The sequence below is a fragment of the Falco cherrug genome, chromosome 4 (assembly GCF_023634085.1).
Source record: "Falco cherrug isolate bFalChe1 chromosome 4, bFalChe1.pri, whole genome shotgun sequence".
Taxonomy (NCBI): domain Eukaryota; kingdom Metazoa; phylum Chordata; class Aves; order Falconiformes; family Falconidae; genus Falco; species Falco cherrug.
In genome coordinates this window covers 30,034,641-30,054,206 of record NC_073700.1, presented here as the reverse complement: position 1 = coordinate 30,054,206, position 19,566 = coordinate 30,034,641, and the positions used below count along the sequence as shown (strand labels likewise).

Here is a 19,566-nt window from a genome sequence, read left to right as displayed (position 1 = left end):
AGTGCAGGAATAGAAATTGTAGGGTTTTTTTTTCCCCCCTTGGAGACATTTTAACAGGAAAATGGTTTGGGAACATTGGCAATGGAGAGAAAACTAAGCAAGAAGCAACTCAGCAGAAGCACCGTCTCACTCCTGCTTATGTGATGCCAGGGACACTTATGCAGCTGTGCAGCCCCTTCTTCCCATTCACATCCCACCTGTATCCATTTTTGCTCATAACATGTCCAGTCCCAAGACAGGCCACTCTAAAGAATGGTTTAGGAGGCATCATGCTAAGCTGAGTAGCATCAACTTCCTTTCAGGCAGGCAAGTACTAGGAAGTTGACAGCAAATCTCATTCTAGTCTTTTCAGAGGGGCTGTACTACACAACACAGCATTAAAGAAAGCATCAGTTGCTCTGATCTCTTCCATACAGAACTACCGTGAAGTGCAAAAGTGTCTCTGTGTGTTGAATGACCGTAAATACTATTTTCTCTATTTTCATAGTTAATAGCAGATTTTCTTCTGGATGAGTCATAATACTTTGTCATTAATAAGAGATGAAAGAAGAAACAAAGGAAAGTATTGTGGTGAGTGTGTGTGCATGCAGGTAGACAGATATCCAATACTGTTGATTATTTTCTGCTCACCAGTAGGATTTGGTGTCCCTCCCGAAGGCCTGCTTTCTCTGCAAGTGATCCTGTCTTGACAGAGCTAATAAAGCTGCCTTTGTCATTACCTCCAACCAGAGTGATTTCTGAATTGAGACTGTCTCCATTCAGTGTTACGCGCTGGATAGTATGGCAGGAGTTTCTAATGCGACCAACAGATGTGACAGAGGGACGAAATGGTCTGTGTTCATGGAAGGAAGTAACAGTTAGTTATCCCAGCTTTTAGCTACCGCTACAGAGTTAAATGCATGCATGATAAATGAGACATATAAATAAACTTTAGGTGTTATCAAAGCACTAGGATCTAAGGACTCTAAAAGAAATCCTTCTCATTACTGCCTAAGTTCTGGAGAAGAGCACCTGGATAGCTTCAGGTGCCCAGACATGACTGACTAACTCAGATGTATAATAAATAATACCTCACCTAGCAACCTGTGGCAGCAAGATAACAAGATCACAAGGATAAATCTAAGCTTCTAGAACATTTTGTCTGCCTTGAAGTTTTAGGATGACCTCCACTGGTTTACAGGATATGAAAGGGCTCCAAAATAACATGTTATACTGCTGCTGACATAGAGAAGTAAAGACTTAGCACAGTATTATGAGATATTTGTGTCAAATAACCTGTGACATCATATTCCTGCCATGATATCTTCAGCAACTAATAGATAAATGGAGGACCTCTACCATAATAGCCTTTTCCCTCAGTCTCTAAGGTAGATGAACTGGCATCTCAAATACCTTTCCAGGGAGAACTTTCTGAATATGGAGTTGACATGCTCAAGCTCATAGGCATCCAGGCCTTCCGACTGATGAGAAGAAGAGGAAGAGTGCACCGAAGGAGCTCCATGTGACTGCCTGTCATGACTGTCGTCTGGAAAGAGTAACAAGAACGAAAATGAGTCCTAGATAGAATGAAAACAGTGGAAAAGGAGAAAATGAATGTTTGATTGATCCCAGCCAAAGCTGAAAGAGGAAATTCCTGATTCAGAGGCATGATTCATGTTCACAGGCCATGACAAGGAAAGTCAGTCCTGCTTACTGGACCTACCTGATCGCTCCTACAGAACAGCAAGTTGGAAGGGACCTCTGGAGACTGTCTAGTCAAACCCTTTACTCAAAGGAGGATTGGCTAGAGGAGATTGCTCAGGATATTTTCAGTTGGGTTTTGAATATCTCCGAGGATGGTGACTAGTTCACCTCTCTGGACAACCCTGTTCCAGTGACCACTCACAGTAAAAAAGCTTTTTTTCCCCCCTGTTTAAATGGAATTGCTTGTTCTTTAGTCCATGCCCATTGCCTCTTCTCCTTTCATTGGGTAGCACTGAGAAGAGTCTGGCTCTGTCTTCTTTACTCTTTCCCCTGCAAATTTGATGCTTTCCTCATTTTGAGGCTGGAGGTCTTCTTACCAACCTGCAAACCTCAGCCAAGCACCCTCCATCTATTGTCTGATTCTTCTGCCACGTACTTCTTCGGGAATACCTACTTTCTTGTTCTCACCACCAGCTGACCCTTTGTTTTCTTCTTATGATAAACTGACTTGATTTTTTTCTCAGACTGTGTCCCATCTTATTCAGACCAGGAGTTGATTATTTAACAGAATCTGTGGCTGGTGAGCTAATCACATAGATTGCATAGTTAAACTATATACACAATGTCCTCTTGCTTACCATCTAGCTCCAAAGCATCATATCCAAAGCTGTCGTTGTCATCTTCAACCAGGCTGGAATTAAAAACAAAGCATGAGATAATAGAAGAGAGAGAGAGAAAGCTGTTCACTTTCCAGCTTTCAGCAGATTTCCAACTTCAGCAGATTTCATTAAGTTCTGGAGGAAGAACTTTCTCTGTGAAAAAGAAAGATGTTGGAAGTGTTGTATCAGACAATGGCACAGCTGCAAAAAAATAAGCAAGTAACATACTTGAGGGCCCAGGGAAGATGTAGGAAGATGGCAGGAAGACAATATGTGTCAGCCAGCATGGGAAGCATGTGAAGCAGCAAGAAGGTTCAGAAGGAAGAAATGCTAAATGCAGTGAGGGAATGAAGATTTTGCTGAAGACGAAGGGAAGCTGCTGACTGATTGTCTCATATGTGTGACACCACACCTGCTTCAGCACTGAGATAAATGGTTGCATAATGTCTGCTGTATGTATACTGCAGCATGGTTTTTTTTCCATGATAGATCAAACATGTCAGAAGCTCACTGAGGGACAGAGTGAATGCAAGGGAAGTGACTGAGGTGCAGCAGTAAAGGAGTAATTTGCCTGCTTGATTTAAGGTACTTGAAGCATTTTATAACAGTTTAACGGTACCTCGCATGGTTACTCTGACACCTACGGTAACAGAATGGCAAGGCGTACCAAGCTGTTGCACAGAAACTGCCAGGCCACCGCTCTGGTCCCCGCCCAGCTCTCACTGACACAACCTTTCCTGTTAAGGATGACTAGATTGGTAGGCCTTAAACATAAACAGTTAAAATTCACCAAAATTTTCCTCTTAAAGGGATACTGGGGATGTTGGGTCCAGCCAAGTGGGTGACCTGTCTGCTTCACTAGGACTTCATTAAAGCATGTCCTTTGGTTGCAAAGCTGTTTAAATAACAGCTTGTTGTTTTTCCCATTCAGAATGATTTGTAGGTCTCCCGTGGAGCTGATATTCCTCATATCTGGCTTCAGCTGAAGGGTGAATTTTTGGAGTCAGTCCGGGGAGAATCAGCTATTTTTACACCATGCATAAGCAGGGAAATAATACACCTTTTCCTACATTAAATTATGATCTCACTTCTTTTTCACACAAATCAAGATCAGATGAACTGTGAAATCTGCAACTTGGCATGAAATAGCAATTATTTTGGATTATGTTCACAAACAAGTTAAAAAACCTTAGCAGAATAGTTATAAAGTACAGTGAACTTTTGGGCATGCTCTTGAGGTACTTGACTTGAGTTCACTCAACAAAGTAAGGCCACATTCAGAGCTTGCTCCAGGTTACCTTTTTCTTCCACATGCCAGTGGGAAAGATCACCTGAGGAAAATTTTCAGATTTCAGTACAGCTCAGTCTTCCAATGCCTTAACGTATGGAACAGGATCTAGTCAGAGCTACAGTGAAATAAATCTACAGGATTAATAATATCCATATAATCTTTACTGCATTCTGTCATATACTGCAAATATATAAATGTTCAGGCATGCCAAAGGCTTTTCAAGTTAAGCACCTGAAACATGAAACATTCAAATCATTAATAGAACAACCCTCTTTCTCCATTTTGAATTAACACAACACACTTCAAAAAGGGGCTTGGAGGACAACATAGGAGAAGCTAAGGGACACTAGAATAAACTGTCTAAATCCTCAGCAGCCCATAAAATTATGTGGGAGAACTAGCTGAGGATGCCTTCAATGGAAAGCTGTCTTGCAAAGCTTTACACAGAGAGAGGCAAACGTGGCAGTCTGCAAAGAGGAGTTTGTTTTGAAAAGCATTAAAAATCTAAACAAAGTTCTAATAAAGATTAGATCTCAAAAAATAGATCTAATAAAGATCTAAACCCTCCACATATATTGCTTTCTTCTAAATCGGTTTGCCTGGGCTCTGTTCTTTTCTGCTTCTGCTTGGGACCTTGAGGGAATTTATTTATATCTTCTGATATTTCTGGCACAAACACTGATGCTATTCACATCAACACCAAAACAGTATGTCCAAGTATTGCATTGCTATAAAACTTTTAGAAAGGGGTTCCGTGCCATTTAGGGGACTGTGAGGCAGGCAAGGTCTCATTCCTTCCTGCCACCAACTTCCCATTCACCAGCTGATCTGATTTTACTCACAGGGGAAGTCCGCAGGGCCATGACCCAACAGCACTGGAAGCTGCAGCAGAAGGTGAAGCTGAGGGCAACGCACCTCTTTCCCCTTATTGTTATGCTGAGATAAAAAGCCCTAAGCCTGACAAAATCCACCTCCCTCATCCACTTCTTCCCCCCATTCCTCACAGATATTCAAGCAGCTGTGCTCTATTTTGGCAGCTTACAGAGAAGAAGGGGCTTTGAGAGAAGGGGAAAGGACAGGGACACCAATGCATGGAGCTGAGAAGCAAAAAGTGAAGCCATATCAGTCCGCAAAGGTAGAGCACATTCTCCAGTAGCACTGGTGCCTAGTCATTTCAGTACTGCTGCTTATTATGTACATTAAAAAATGTCGCTGTTGCAGTGGTATCACTGTGTCATTCATCCCAGCTGAACTGTCAGAGATTCCTGAGTGTTCTGGACAAAATGAGGGATGAAAGACTGCAGCCTTGAGAAGTTTAGCAAGTTAGTCCTGCTGCCTAATAGAAGCTCTCCAACTAGAGACAGAGACAAGCACATCTACAGCCCTTTTTTGCCTCCTCCTTGTGACAAGAGCTTCCAGGCATGTTTCGCCAGCGTGGTTACCTACCTGCAATGAGGGGCGTCCTCTTTGCAACGTCGGACTATTGAATCATTTCCTGGAGGCTCAGGAGTGGTTGACATGATACTGTCATTGCGACTTCTCAGAGTTTGCTTTAAAAAAAAAAAAGTGACAGGTTAACCATCTCAATCATGTTATTATTTCTTAGAGAAGCATTAGCCTGCTAGGTTGCCAGTGGTACTCTGCACCGTGAAGTAGACACAACAGTAAGAAAAATTGCGACTAGATATGCAGAATGCTACATACAAGAGCATTCGTATTCATATATTACAGCATCTTAGCAGTATGCACAGCTTGGTGCTGGCACAGTACATTTTTCTGTGACCACATGACTGGCTGATTTATCAAACAATTTTAACCTTGCCCTTGATGTGTGGTGTATGTGTTGCACAGCTGACGTATAGGAGGAAGAGGATGAAAAGCAGAATGTATGGATACTTAGATATATAAATAGTAGGAATAAGAAAGAAAACCACAGATCTCCATACATTAAATTATTAACCTAGTACACTAGAAACTAAACTCTGAATTGCACTAGAGGGAAGACAGTACAAGTCATCTAAATAACCAACAGATATTCCGAAGAATATTCCTAACCCAGCTAAGCTTATTACAAGTGGCAGGGAGTTCTTTCCTGGCTATTCTTGGGTATAGTATTAATTTCCTGGGGGCAGCATTTTTCACGGTTTTATAAAAAGATGTTTTGTTCTTTGTTATTAACACTCTGCAAGAGCACTCTCTCTGTCTGCTTGTCCTGCTGTGTCTGCTCACATACATATAATGGAATAACTACCTTGGGAGATTATGGGGATACAGCAAGCAGGGAAGAAACGGTTTGGCTATGGTATGCAGAAATTTCCAGCTGTGATCTGCACCCCTTTTCTCACTCACTGTTACTTATAGACAGGAAAAGCATTAGAGAACTGCAAAAAACCCTGCAAATTTTCTTAAATAAATTACAAAGCAGCTTTTGAAGAAAATCTTTTCCTTCTAACAGTAAACGTGAAATGGCATAAGGAGACAGTGAGAGGTCATAAATACCTTTGAAATATCTTTAAATAAACATAAACCAATTCTGTGATTTTGCAAAAGGCTAATAACATGGTTCTAACAAAATGCTGGTTAAAAGGATTAAGGGAGCCTCTGACAAGGGCCTTGAATGTGATCACAGCTGGGATGCTAGTGAAGTGCTAATACTGGGCTGTGAAAGCTCTGAACCACATCAGGAGACACAGTCGTAGACAAGCAAGGGACATCTGAAGGCTCCTTACAATCTTGCTGACTTCACAGCTGCTGATGGAGTTACTGATGGAAACAGAATTAGAGGAACTTGTGTCTGTGCGGCCATTGCTGGCATCAGCCCCGTCTTCATCCTGTGCTCTGACTGCTGCGCTCACAGACGACAGAGAAAAATACAGACACCAGAGGAAATTATGTCAGATCGCTTTCAATACAGAGTCTTTCACAGATTTGCAACAAGACTTTGGTTATCTTGCCATTTCAGCTTATCTCATTTCTCCCACCCTACACTGGAGGGAGGCTTCAGGAAGTGTGCTGTGCCCTGCACCTCTGGCTCTCTTTCCTTCCCCATCAGCTTCCCAAAAAAGTACAGAAATGCACACCACTCTGGAGAGCCTCTTGCCAACTTTTTCTTTCAGCTCTGGTCTGTACATTTTTATTAGATCTCTGAACACTATTTGACAAATTAAAGGATTGCTTTATTAATTTATGTTTTAACTTCATCATCTGAATCTGGTAGTCAGCAGTAAGATTGGCTCACTGAATTACGCTTTTTTTACAACAAAATATTTACAAGAAGCTTGAGATCACTCAGCAGCTCCAGGTGACACAGCGTGAATGTCTTTGTAGACTCCTTCTTTTCCTCAGCACCTCTAATTTGTATTAATGTTGCACATTACCTGATACCAAACATACAGTTTAACATGAAATATCTTGCAGCAGGAACCATGTTTCCCATCATTTTTTGCAAAACAGTGAGCATGCTGCTGCATGTAACACATAAAGGAAGTGCCGGCTAAACGGTGTTTGGTTCAGGAACAGTGTTACATAAATAAAAGGAATTAAGAGTACATCAAATGTGAGTACAGAGCAACAAATTTTGTAACTTGGCTTCTTGCTGATGGGTGGGCCAAACCCGTGCTCCTCAACCTTTGCAATGCTTTAGATTTAAAATTAATTCCCTTTTGCTGAAAGACAAAGGAAGTCATTAGACGATCACTAGATTAGGGTTTTTCAGCTTGAAGGATTTATCTGACAACAAGGAGAGAATAGTATAATGACTTTCCGTACATGTGTTACACCAATGACTTCAAAATTTGTGTAACCTAAAGGTAGAATTGAGTAGACAGAAAATTTAGGTCAGCTATGGGATGCAATACTGTGTGTCAGTGGAGGTACTTTTGGATGGAGAGGACACACAGGTACAAAATTAAGACATTGTTAACTATGAGAGAAACTGTCTATTTTACTCACTTGGACTTAGTTAAGAATATCCCTGGTTGGCATATTTGTTAAAACAACTTAAAGAGATTAAGTGAATGAGACAAAGCAACAGAAAAGGAATAAGGACATGGACGCTCTTTCTGACCTTGAAACTCTGATGTTTTGTTCATGCTGACAGGGGATTTAGCTCTTGGATGTATCTAAAAGAAAGAGGACAAAAATCAGCACAAATGCAGAATATTTGCCACATACTGTAAACCGCATATTTTTACCCTTTCTCCACTTTTGTGGTCCATATATTTGCCCTCCTTTAAATGCCAGGCCCCCAAATTTAGAAGATATTTAAGTATCTAAATAGCACTGCAGCGAACAAGTTAGCTACCTAACTACATTTAAAAGTCTGGGCCAAATGCACTGCAATTTCCAGCTTCTGCTGAGGGAATAGAGACAAAAGGTGAAGTGGGTGCCTTGGGACTGGTTTCAGGCAGCTGTTAATACAACAGGCATCCTTTTGGAGCGTGCAATGTAAAAAATGCAGCTCTATTGCCTAAGTAATAATGACAGCCAGAGCTCAGAAAGGTTATGAAGGGCAGGGTGAATTCAAATGCAGGTGAAAAGAAAGAGAACTTCAAAATCCCAAATGTTAGATTGTATATTTTTTTACAATTCGTGAATATAGCATCAGATAATAGCTGGATGAATGCAGCTAGTCGGGGAAATCATGGACCTAACTCATGCTACCCCTTACTTTTAAGTGAGCAGAAATTGCCATAATTTAATTCTGAATTAGGCAGTTAATTTTCCTCTAGATTGTGTCCCTTTCTTTCTATTATTCCTTCCACACGAAGTGAGCTTTTCCACCAATTCTTCATTTTCCACCTTCAGCTACTTGTGTGCTGGACTTCAGGCATTATGTAATTTTTTTTTCACTACTGTTAAGAAGGCAAAGAATCAATTTATTGGCAACACTCCAAGAATGTGAATGAAGCAGAAGCAAGGAGAATACACAAAATGAGAAGAAGGGGTAGAAAATGATCTGTGAAGCCCTATTGTATCTGCTCCTCAAGATGCAAATCAGCACAAGGCAAAAACTGACAGCCCACTACCATACACAAATGTATTCTTATCTTCACAGCACAGCACTTTCAGAGGCATCACCACCATACGTGTTATGTCTCTCAGTTCTAACAGTCCCTGCACTACAGCATTCCAGCCTCATACTAAGACACACCTGGATTCCCTTTAGATTCACTCTCCTCTTGAGTCGAGCTTGATCAGGCAAGAAGAATTTGCTGTCTTCTGGAGACTCTTCAGAAGTGGAGGAGTCATCTGCTTCTTGACCATTGGCTTTTGGGCTAGGACTCCCAAAGGTCTGGGAGATGATGGTAATGGGTAGATTCCGTGGCAAACTCTAAAGATCAGAAGGAAACACTTTACTTCTGAGACCAGGTTGGTATAACTCCTCATTACAGTCCTCCTTTAAAGTAATCTGATTGAACTTTCTGTGATTCCAGTGCTTCAGAAGCTCACACAGAATATGGCTCCAGATCCAAATCAGTAATTTAGATGGACATTTGTAGGGATTTCTGTTCACTGGGGCACGTTCCTCAAAAGTATGTGCAGTTTCTAACCCAGTATAGAAATTAATTTCTTTCTGCATTCCCTTTTCCTCCATTTAAAATCAAGATGTGCAATGCCAGCCTTCGAGAAGCTATGTGCTTGGCATAGACAACTTGAACCCCACTGTACTGAAGAACTCACAGCATTGACATTTAGTAGTAGAAGTTTTTTTTTCCCCAGTTAATTCATGGAGGGAATTAAAAAAGCCCCTTCTCCCTTCCACACCAAAATGTTTTTAAAAGCAAGTCTCAAAAAAAGAACTCACATCGGTCTTCCTCAGCCCTACCTGGTCGTGAAAGTTATTGTCCTTAGAGAGCCGTCGGAGTTTGCACTCCAGGTTAACAATGCAGGCTTCTTTCCGAACCACCTCAATTCGGAGTTCATCATTTCTCTCCTCCAGCTCTCGAATCTGCTTCCTGTATTTATCTTTTTCAATCAGACAATGCGAATACTGTGTCTGAGCCTCATCACGTGAGCGGAACGCCTGCAGTGGAGAGAAGAAATCTCTTCTGCACCTGGGCACCAGACACCTTCTCCTGCTGGTTTTGTTTGTAAGGTGTTTGGAACGGGGACTTCAGAACTGGTAACCATTCACCAATTAGCACAGCAGTTAGGGCCAGGATGTGCCACAGTAGTACCATCAAAAATTATGATGATGAGGGTGGTTCATTTCCAGCTCCCTCTTGGTTGGTGGCACTCCAGAGTGCAAACCGGATGACTTGACACTAATATAAAGCCTGCAGTAGCTGTTAAGATCTTCGTCCTGCCTGCCAGATGCTACGCTGTGGAAACAACCCAATATTATCCTATGTTTAATTACTGTAGTGCAAATTCCAACAAATAGCAATTTCTTGTTACTGTTTGTTTTTTAATGGTATTTTGGGTCCAATTACCCACAATTCCCCAAAGTGACACATATGAGATACAGGCTTCTGCTACTAATTTTCCCCATTTTAACTGTTAGATACCTGGTCTCGCTCCTTTTCCACCTCTTCTAGCTGTATCATCACAGTGTTCATACGGTGCTTGTACATCTCACAGTCTTTTCCTAGTGTTGAACACTTTAACTCCAAATCTTCTTTCTCTTCAAGATACTGGAAATGACACACTGTTAACCACCACTGCTCTCAGAGGGCTTTTGGGCACTAGCCTGAGACATTCCATCTTTCTATCCTTCCATTTCTTACCTTGTCTCTCAAGTCTTCCACTTGACGAATCTCCTCTTGGAGATTAAAGATCTTGTTGACCAACTCATGACGATCTTCTAGTGCCTCCTTACGGTCATGTTCCAGAATGTCCAAAATGGCCTTGTCTGAATCTGGCAAACTGCGCTTGTCAGCCTGAGGAAAGACATTTTTAAGAGACAGGCCAGGGAAAGAGAAAATAGCATTGCAGGGAGAAAAGTAACAAAGACAGAAACAAGCAAGAGGAATAGAAAATGAGCGTAGTATTGCAATGGGAAAGCAGGAGAAGAGATGGACATTTGTTCATATTTTAAAATAGAAAAGACGAGTGAAGGCTGTCTTGCTGTCAGAATATTCTGATGAAGGAACTGTTTTACTGTTTTATTGTACTGGCTATAATTTGATCCATTTTGGATGCAGTGACAATTCTTCACTCCAAGCCCTGCATTCAAAACTCTTCTCTATTAATCAGCCCTCCCTGAGCACAAAAATCACCCTTTTCCAAAGAGCAGGGCCTAAGAAAACATTCAGGGGAATTTTTAAAGTGTGCATAGGCTTTGCAGGGCTGTGCTCAGAGAATATTAAACATGCCTGGAGTAGCTTGTATCACTGCTTCACTTTCTGTAGTGTCCAGCAATACTTTTTCTTTCAGATTTAAAATTGACAAGAGCACCAGGGCAGGTTCTAACAAATAAATTTCCATCCAAAATTAACCATAAATGGAAGATGAAAAAGGCATAAAAAGTGAGCAAGTAATATGCATATTTATTTTTAAAATACCTAGACTAGGTTGGAGATTTTGGTGACCTTTTAGTTACCCAGTATTCCTAAGTACACCTAAGTATTTCTAAAACAAACTGCCTTTCGTTTATTTATACTTCCACTTAGGGAATTTCAATCCTCTTTTTAGGTATTTCAGGATTATTTATTTCTTTAGGTGCTACAAGAACATTTCAATTAATACAAGAGATTCTACATGGACCAGAACTCCTATAACCTTCTATGCTACACCCTGTTTCAACCTTTGAATTGGATTTGTGTTAGAACTAAGAATTGTTAGGCACTGCTAGAGGCTACAGCCATTTCTGAAATGCATTCTATTGATAATTTTTTAAGTGTCATTTTAAAATGTCACAAAAGCCTTTTCCAGCAAAGTGCTAAGCACTCTCACATATATCCTAATATTTGGCTAAGCTCTTCACAGAGTAACACAGTGCTAAATTTGCTGCATATCATCCTTTGCTCTATCTGCCCAAACAAAGGTTAGTTAAGATCCCTGTGCAAGTTACAGCAGCGTTCTGCAGGGTGTTCTACTAACCAGTGACCACCCAAGTACTGAAACCTTTATTACCCTCTACTTCATTAAACCCTTCTGGTACAGATATGACAATAGCCTAAAAGAGGGTACCCAGAGCCACTGTCAGAAGTTTCTGGGCTGGCTATTTAACACAGCTTTGTAGTGACAGACTGGTACAAAGAACCACAGCAGGGCTAAAATATGGAGCTGAATGCTCAGCAATTAAACAGCTGCACTCTGCACCTTGAAAAAGACAATCTCTCATGTACAGCTTGATTTATTGGATGATTTATTTTATTTCTTTTTTTTAGAACTCCTCCTCATGCATGTTTGTCCAAGGAGTACCATGGACAGCTGGGACCTATATAAGCAACCTTCTGTTTTTCCAGACTTTACACTTATGCTTATTGTAGTTTTGCAGGCAGAGGTTTCACCCAATGCTTCCCAGCATTATAACAGCAGTGTTTGATTTGTCTGGCGTTTAAGGTGAGGAGTGGTTGCAGAGACCATGCCACCTCCACTTGTCCATAGTCACCAGTTTCCCTGTCCCTTACTGAACACATGGGAGCTGTCACCACCTGCTGCTTCTCTGTCCCACTCTCACAGCCTCCTCCAGACACTCAGATCCTGAGGGGTAGCCACCAAGGCAGGCTGTGAGGAGGTGTGGGCTATGGGAGACAGTATGGGAGGAGAGTGTGGGGGTGCCTGGAGGCAAGGAGTGGTTGAAGCCCGCTGAATCCGTCATTCGGGTAAGCAGGAGATGTAAGCCAATATGGCTGGAATTTTAAATAAAACAATCTGCTTTTATACCTGAATGATGGACTGTAACTCCTGTATTTTAGTCTTCATCATCTCATTTTCCCGCTCCAGCTCCAGAACCTGTTCCTTTTTGGGTCGGTTTTCAATATCATTTTTCAGCTTCAAAGACTGGTTCCTCTCCAGCTTGCATTCCTCTTCTACTTTGTTCAAGTGATGCTTCAGCTGGTCAATCTAGAGCAGCCAGGGCGCAGTGAAAAAGAGGAAGAGAAAGGAAAGAAGTCCTAGCTCTGATATTTACTGTTCTGAAAACACTCTCACTTTCAGGTGAAAACGTACTGTCATAGGTGGAAAAAGTAGCTTACACTGTGAATGCTAACAGGCAGCAGCTAATTAGGTGTATGCGCGTGTGTGTTGAATGTCCGTAATTGAACTGCTGAACTCTCCAGCAGCAGCCTGCTGTTTGCTAGCTACAACTGGTATGGGCTGGTTGTAAATTTTGGTAACATCTGGATTAAAAAAAAGCAGCACATCCTCAATCCTCCAAAAAATAAAAGATACGAAACAGAACTAACATTTAGGAGGCTACCACACATTGTGCTCTTGCACACAGATTATTTGAATGGAGGAAAGTAAGGGCTTTGAGTTCTAGATGGAAAAGAGAGGATCCCAAAAAGAAAAAATAATTTCAGGCAAAAGGGGGCTTGGGAAGAAGGTGGTGATGATTGTGGCTGGAGGGAAAATTTGAATGGAGGAACATCCTGGGGATCAGAGAGATGCACAGAGATACAGGCCAGGGGATACGCAGGGATCTTGGCCAGTAATGTCTGCAACTGGCGGCTGTGAGCAGCTGCACAGCACGAAGCGGTGTGACCTTCTGCCCAGCCCTCCTGTCCAGCAGCGATCTTCCTGCAGGGAAGGGAGGCTGAGCCCAGGGGAATGCAGTGCCGAGGTGGCAGAGTGAGCAAATGACTGTGTGAAAAGAAGTGGAGCAAAATATCTGATATCATTGGTTCAGAAATAAACCCCAGTATCCAGATCCACTATGGGTAGTTGTTTACTCCATCTCATCTGTGACACACACATTTTACAGCACTTGAAGCATTTCTGTCTCCTAAATGGCCTCCAGCTGTTCCAGTGCTCTATGTGAGACTTTTTGAATAAACCACCAGCAGCTGTAGTGCAAACCTGGATAACTGCCCCAAGGTATTACGGAGCCTGGAAAGCTAACATTATGGTTTTAGCAAACAATTATGTTTTTAAAGTTTTGTTTTGATGTATCTTATGCTCTGTTAATCCATTACAAGTATGTAAATTATCTGTCATTAATACACATCACTGCAGTTGGCATTTCTCTACAGTGATGCCTCTAATCATCTGAATAAGCAAAGCAAATGAGAGCTCTACACCTTTTACTGTCAGAGAAGGTCTCATTTTGCCAGAAACCACTGGCATCTTCCATTGGTGCTCCTGATGAAAGCAGCCCAGAGCATTTCTCTCACCTCTAACTGGAGGTCTCGGCTCCTTATCACAGCCATGCTCTTCTCGTCGCTCAGCTGGGCATATCTCATGGCCAGGTTGTAGTTCTCATCTTTCACCTTGACCAGCTCGTCATTGTAGTTGTTCCTCTCCTCCTTCATCTTGTTGTATCTCTCCTGGAAGGTCAGCAGCTCTATCTTGTTCAGTTTAAGCTGCTTTCGCTCATCCTCCAACTGTCGGGACTTAGCCAAGAGTTCACAGCGCTGCACATCTTTTGTCTTTACTTGCTGCTGAAGCTTAATGATCTCATTCATTAGGAAATGGGTAAGGCCTTCATGTCCCTCCTCCACTGAAAATGTTTGAACAGCTTATCAATGTCTAATGAAGTAACTTTATGCTAAGTAGGGTCAGCAGAACTGGGTAAGAAACAAATGTCCCAGAATATGTACAGAAGTGCAGAATATGCACTAATACATATACATTTGTATATCTAACTGGCAGCAGTACAAATATTACACAGCACGCTATTACCAGAATCACAATATATGTGCATACAGCTTGTCTGGATAGAATATGAAGCCTTTACATTTGTCTTGTTTCAGCTGAGCTGAGAGGCCTGTTGAAATAGCACAAACTTTGTAAAATAAATCTGTACAAGTGCAATTAATCTCAATGCTTCAAATTTGCTGTACATGTATAGGTCATCAGTGTGGTTTAGTCCACCGTTCCAATGCTGCTTCTCTTGAGATTTCTTGTAATGCCTATCTTTCAATTTGAAGCTCTTCAGCTTCATTCAGACAACTGAGATGTTCCTCTTCTTTATACATTACCTGTCGCTGGCACGTTTTGCATTGAAGGGGACTGAAAAACTGCAGAATGCTGCTACAAGATTAGCTTTTTTTTTCTCCATTTCTTGCCTGAAAAATCAAACCCAGTCTTCAAGATAGTCTTTACTTCAACAGGCTCCTTTGGGATTGATTCTACTCACCAACAATAGTGGAAAATCTCCGTGTAGGTTCTTTCCCTGTCACCAGTTTGTAGAGTTCTGGGTAGTAAAACTCGAGGCTTTCTAAGAAAACTACATAGCCCCTTTGGCCCTTGGTGTGGAGAATGTCCAGCAGTCGGCCTAAGTACAGAGAACAGAGAGAGAGAGAGGTGACATTCCAGCACTATGAGCAGCGTAAGCAAGTGCTCTACCCCTGAAGTCAAATCTGCTTAAGGTTCGTCTCTGCCACAGCAACGCACTGTGGAAAATCTGGCTGATTAATTGAGTTCAGCTGAACTCATAAAGTAATGCCACGTTTTCTTTATGTTTGTGCTGATCATTATTCTGAAGGAGTGCAGGCAAATTGGTCTCTGGAACAGAAATTTCAAAAGACGCGTTATTCAGTGCAGCCTTTACCAGGCAGTGCTGAAACACTGGGATGGCAGACCCTTCAGTGACAAATCATGAAGCACGGCAAGACAGCTGAAAACCTATTCTTGGAATGGCAGTGGCTGCTGCTTGTGTTAACTGAAATACTTGCCAGGCCTTTGATGGGAATATGAACCCCATGAGCCCAGCACTGGGAAGAGTCATTTTTATCAAAATAGCAGCCGCAGATTCCCCCCTTTACATTGAATCTCCTCTAAATGAGATACAGGGTTTCCATTTGATAATCTGTGATTTGATACAGGCTCCCTCCTGGCTCAGCAAAATAATACTATTCAGATAGGGGTGCAGATGTAGCCTATCATGAAATCGTTACCTGCTCGGTTGATTTTGGAGGGCAGCATAAGTGAGTTAAGCACCTCATCCTCATCTTGCTCATCGATTACTTTGCACTGCCGTAAGTAGGGGGTCAGTTTGGCTGGATTGATGTACCGGCTCAGCATGTGCCGGTTGCATTCTACGTTCTCCCACAAAGCTTCCTCCTCATCTTTCAGTGTCTCCAGGCAGTCATCCATCTCTGGCTCTCCTCCTTAACAAGGGAAACAGTTGGCAAATGAACATCAAATAGGACAGTTTCTATCCTGTTACCTTTTGTGCTTCCATGTCACATAGGATGAGCTTAGAATCACTCCTGACTAATGCTGAATTTGCCCTATATTGAAACTGTTTGAACTGAAGTGCAGCCTGTCCACAGCTCATCTGGAAAGTGACAGTTCAGAGAAACGCTATCTTGAGCCTATGAACTATTGCATATTGCTCTCCAGTGATGAATCTGTAGCTCAGCTAACTCCATGAAGGTCTCTACAAGGTAGAGAATCCCTCTTCATAATAGAAGCAATAGTAAAGGACACGGTGCAATGCAAGAAAGGGTACAAACATGCAGAGCTCAGAGCAAAGAAAAAAGAAATAAAAAATAACTTGCTGCAGGCAACTAAGGCTTTTGTTCTCACCTCCTTCGTTCCTCTCAGCTGTACCAGTTTGAACCTGCATTTTAACCTGCATATATGTGATGAGCCAACGCATGTAAATGGCTGCACCACAAGAATAGTTAACTCCTAAGCAAGCTGGTAGGTATGTCTGCCTTCTGCGCTGTGTACGGATTGACTGATGTGTGGACATCGAGGCAAGTACCTGGCAGTTAGGAATCTGCCTTTCTCCACATGAGCGAATAAGTATGAGCATTATATTTCTGAAGTCTGGAAATGTTCTTGACTCATGCAAATACTATCATATGATTTCTGAGTGCTTGCTAAGCAATTTCCTGCCAAGTCCTAATTTGCAACCACCTCATTAGAAAAGGTTACAAGGCAGGCAACAACGAGGTGAGAAAACTTGTACTATAGTTAAGAGTAAAGAAACTTTGCAAAAATCTTCCTGTCTTAATTCTGTAATAGATGTTAACCTTTGAAACAAGTCTTACTTTTGCACTCTAGCTCTCAAGATCTTGTCATCCAGGTAGCGCAAGGAAGATAAGCTTCGATTTCAAGAGTTATTTACCCCATCAGAGACCTTGGCATAAGAAAAATGTGTAGTTCTTAGGTCATATGAGATGAGAGCTGGACTTTATGAGCCTTTGCTGGTAATCAGTAACTAAAGACCTCAAAAGCAACACAGACCAGGAGAGTTCTCTCCATTGCATTGCAATTTCCTCAACTTCCAACTTTAGGAACTGTAATGCAGCCTGTGTTACACTGAACATTGCTGGGCAAAACCAGCTATGAACCTGTATAGCCAGGGGCTGTTAACTCCTCCTTTTGGTTTGCTAAATAATGTGTTCGTCAGTGTTCTGTCATAATGAAATACAGAATAGTCCTACAAAAATATGTGCTCTTTGCTTGATGCTTTCAAAGGCCTTCCCAAATTGTCCAAAATCTTTGGCTGGGTTTCAGTCTCTATGAGAAAAGTTTGGGTAGGTTCGTCGTACTCTGGACAGGCTAGGGGAGTACTGCCAGGGGTTTTGTTCATCTCCTGTACTCCAGTAGCTTTCCCAGAGTTCTTTTCTTTGTAGTTTCACATCTTAGGAACCACTTATTTAGCATTTGCCCTGCTGCTTGCATGCAGACATCATTACTCCAATGACTGCTATTAAATGGGTCGGGAGAGACAACAGTCGTCAGAGGGCAAGGAAGACCAAGTCTGCTCAGTGGGATCGAGAACCATGGGGGCATGACTGTAGGTATGGGAAATCTCTCTGATCTTATGAATTCCTCACAAACTGGATGAAATTCTTGTCAAATGCCAGTATTTACGTGTGGTGAAGAAGAGACTGCGGTAATGAACAGTATAAAGGCAAAACAATAGAGGAAGGTATATAAAGTAGGTAGCAGTGGGAGGAATGCTAAAGGTGAAATAGCTTCATCTGAAGTACACATACATTCTCATGAACCTTACTCTCCATTCTGAAAATAGCTGTATTTCACTTCAGAGGTGAATTCAACAAACACTACATAATTGGAGAAGCTGAACTTCTGGGAGTAGAAGGCAGTAAAGCAGAAGGTCACACAGAACCTTTAGTCATCTTGCAGCCACAGCTATCTATTGCATCAAATAAAGGTGTGTTGCAGCCCCTTTAATTTTGGGGAGCATACCAGGAAGCTCACAGATGGACCTCAGAACCCAAAAGAAGCACTTTACCAAATTTCATAAAATGCAAGACATCTTGTAATCTGCTGCAGAACCGAACCAGAAATTATTACACACTGTCAGCAGTTCCCTCAGGACGTTCGTAAGGGATTTCTCCACTAAATGATTTAAAGAAGAGTTTACTCATCAGCGTAATTCTCAACAAGAATACATCTTTTCATCTGACATTAAAAATACCTTCATCAGATAGTCCCTCGTGTATGGGCATAATACATCCATACTGGTTTTTTGGGGACATAATGTTTAATGGGAAAGTAGTAAGTATATTGCCTGAGTGGCTAAGAATTTTGAAAGGAGATATCTGGTACCAAACTCCTGTTAAACACAGTCTATGATCAGGAGCAAGGCCTTAGGAACAACATCTAATGCAGTGGTCCTTCACTGCCACGTAGGAATTTCAGAATCCTCCTTTTGCTTTCTTTGGATTTCCACCTTGGAAATGCCGTACCAGAAGCACAGCTAAGCTGTGTCCTGACGCAGTGTCTCAGGGATCACTGCTGTGTCGTGGGGAGCACTCCTCTCTTTCCTAGAGCTTGTGGTGTTGCCTCTGTTGGGTTTCTTTGGCCAGACTGGTCTAAGAGTTTAACCCCCCACGTGACTCCACTGCCTTGCGGAGCTGTTCCAGAGATAGTAGCAACAGACCGCAGATATTAGTACAGCACCCTTCTGAGTGAGCAAATATGTCTTTGATTTAGTATTTAATATAATTAGGAAATAAAATGCTTGTGATTGGTTGAAATTTTGTTGTGCTGGTCAAAAAACAGATGTGACAACTGAAACTCAGTGGGAAGCCAATAAAGGTATTGTATTAGTGGCTTTCATTTTAAAGGATTTTCAGCAGCAAGCACATGCATTTTCTAGTTATTTAAAAGGCCTTATTCCCTGTTTCTGTCCTTCCTTCCTGTGGATGACACTGCAGAAAAGTTTTCGCTTATAAAATTAAAAATGACAGATTTAAAATATTTTCAAATGTGTAATCACTTATTTAATCTGATCTTTATTCCCATTATCTAGTTTCTGATCCCAACACTTCTGGAGTTGTAACCTAACACATTCAGAAGTTGTGATATGTCATAGAAATACTACGACGCCCATTACAAATCACAGGTGTGAAGTCCCAGACTTGGGCTGACGTTAACAGACATTAACCAAAAAGAAGTAAGAATCACCACAGCAGTTAAAAAATTGCTCTCCTGCTGCTCCTTTCAGCAGTTAGTATACAAATCAGCTTTTAACTGCAGGAGATAGTAATCCAGTAATAATCTTAGCTAGTCCCATCTATTTCAAAGGCCTCTGTAGATGCAGACAAATAAAAAGAGAGAATCCCTTTTTTCATTAAAAGAAACACTGTACTCCCCTCATCTCCTTTTCTCTCTCAGGGACTATCCTTCTCCTGGCTGTCACACACAAATGAATCTTTCTATGTGTTTGCTATTTTTTTTGTTATATTTTTCAACTGAACAGATCACCTTGCCGTTAAATCTGTTCTCTGTTCTCACTCAGACTCCACACTTTCATATGTCAGTGACACTCTCCACTGATCAAGGGAATAAAGCCTGCAGGCTTCAGAACCAGGGGTTCTATAGAGCGCTCATCATCAG

At 41.7% G+C, this 19,566-nt stretch overlaps 1 protein-coding gene across 2 annotated transcripts in view; it reads right to left on the bottom strand.

Annotated features, from left to right (window-relative positions):
• CARD11 (caspase recruitment domain family member 11) overlaps positions 1-19,566 on the bottom strand; it is a 46,846-nt gene that overhangs the window by 9,411 nt on the left and 17,869 nt on the right. For both annotated transcript variants that reach the window (XM_055709900.1, XM_055709899.1), the window contains 14 exons: positions 15,639-15,851; positions 14,879-15,016; positions 13,914-14,239; positions 12,466-12,645; positions 10,362-10,514; positions 10,143-10,268; positions 9,461-9,658; positions 8,786-8,965; positions 7,700-7,754; positions 6,363-6,478; positions 5,080-5,183; positions 2,322-2,374; positions 1,393-1,525; positions 631-832 (listed from right to left, as the gene is read on the bottom strand). In XM_055709900.1, the coding sequence (XP_055565875.1) occupies positions 631-832; positions 1,393-1,525; positions 2,322-2,374; positions 5,080-5,183; positions 6,363-6,478; positions 7,700-7,754; positions 8,786-8,965; positions 9,461-9,658; positions 10,143-10,268; positions 10,362-10,514; positions 12,466-12,645; positions 13,914-14,239; positions 14,879-15,016; positions 15,639-15,837 (2,163 nt within the window). In that variant the 5' untranslated portion in view covers positions 15,838-15,851. The remainder of the gene's footprint in view (positions 1-630; positions 833-1,392; positions 1,526-2,321; positions 2,375-5,079; positions 5,184-6,362; positions 6,479-7,699; positions 7,755-8,785; positions 8,966-9,460; positions 9,659-10,142; positions 10,269-10,361; positions 10,515-12,465; positions 12,646-13,913; positions 14,240-14,878; positions 15,017-15,638; positions 15,852-19,566) is intronic.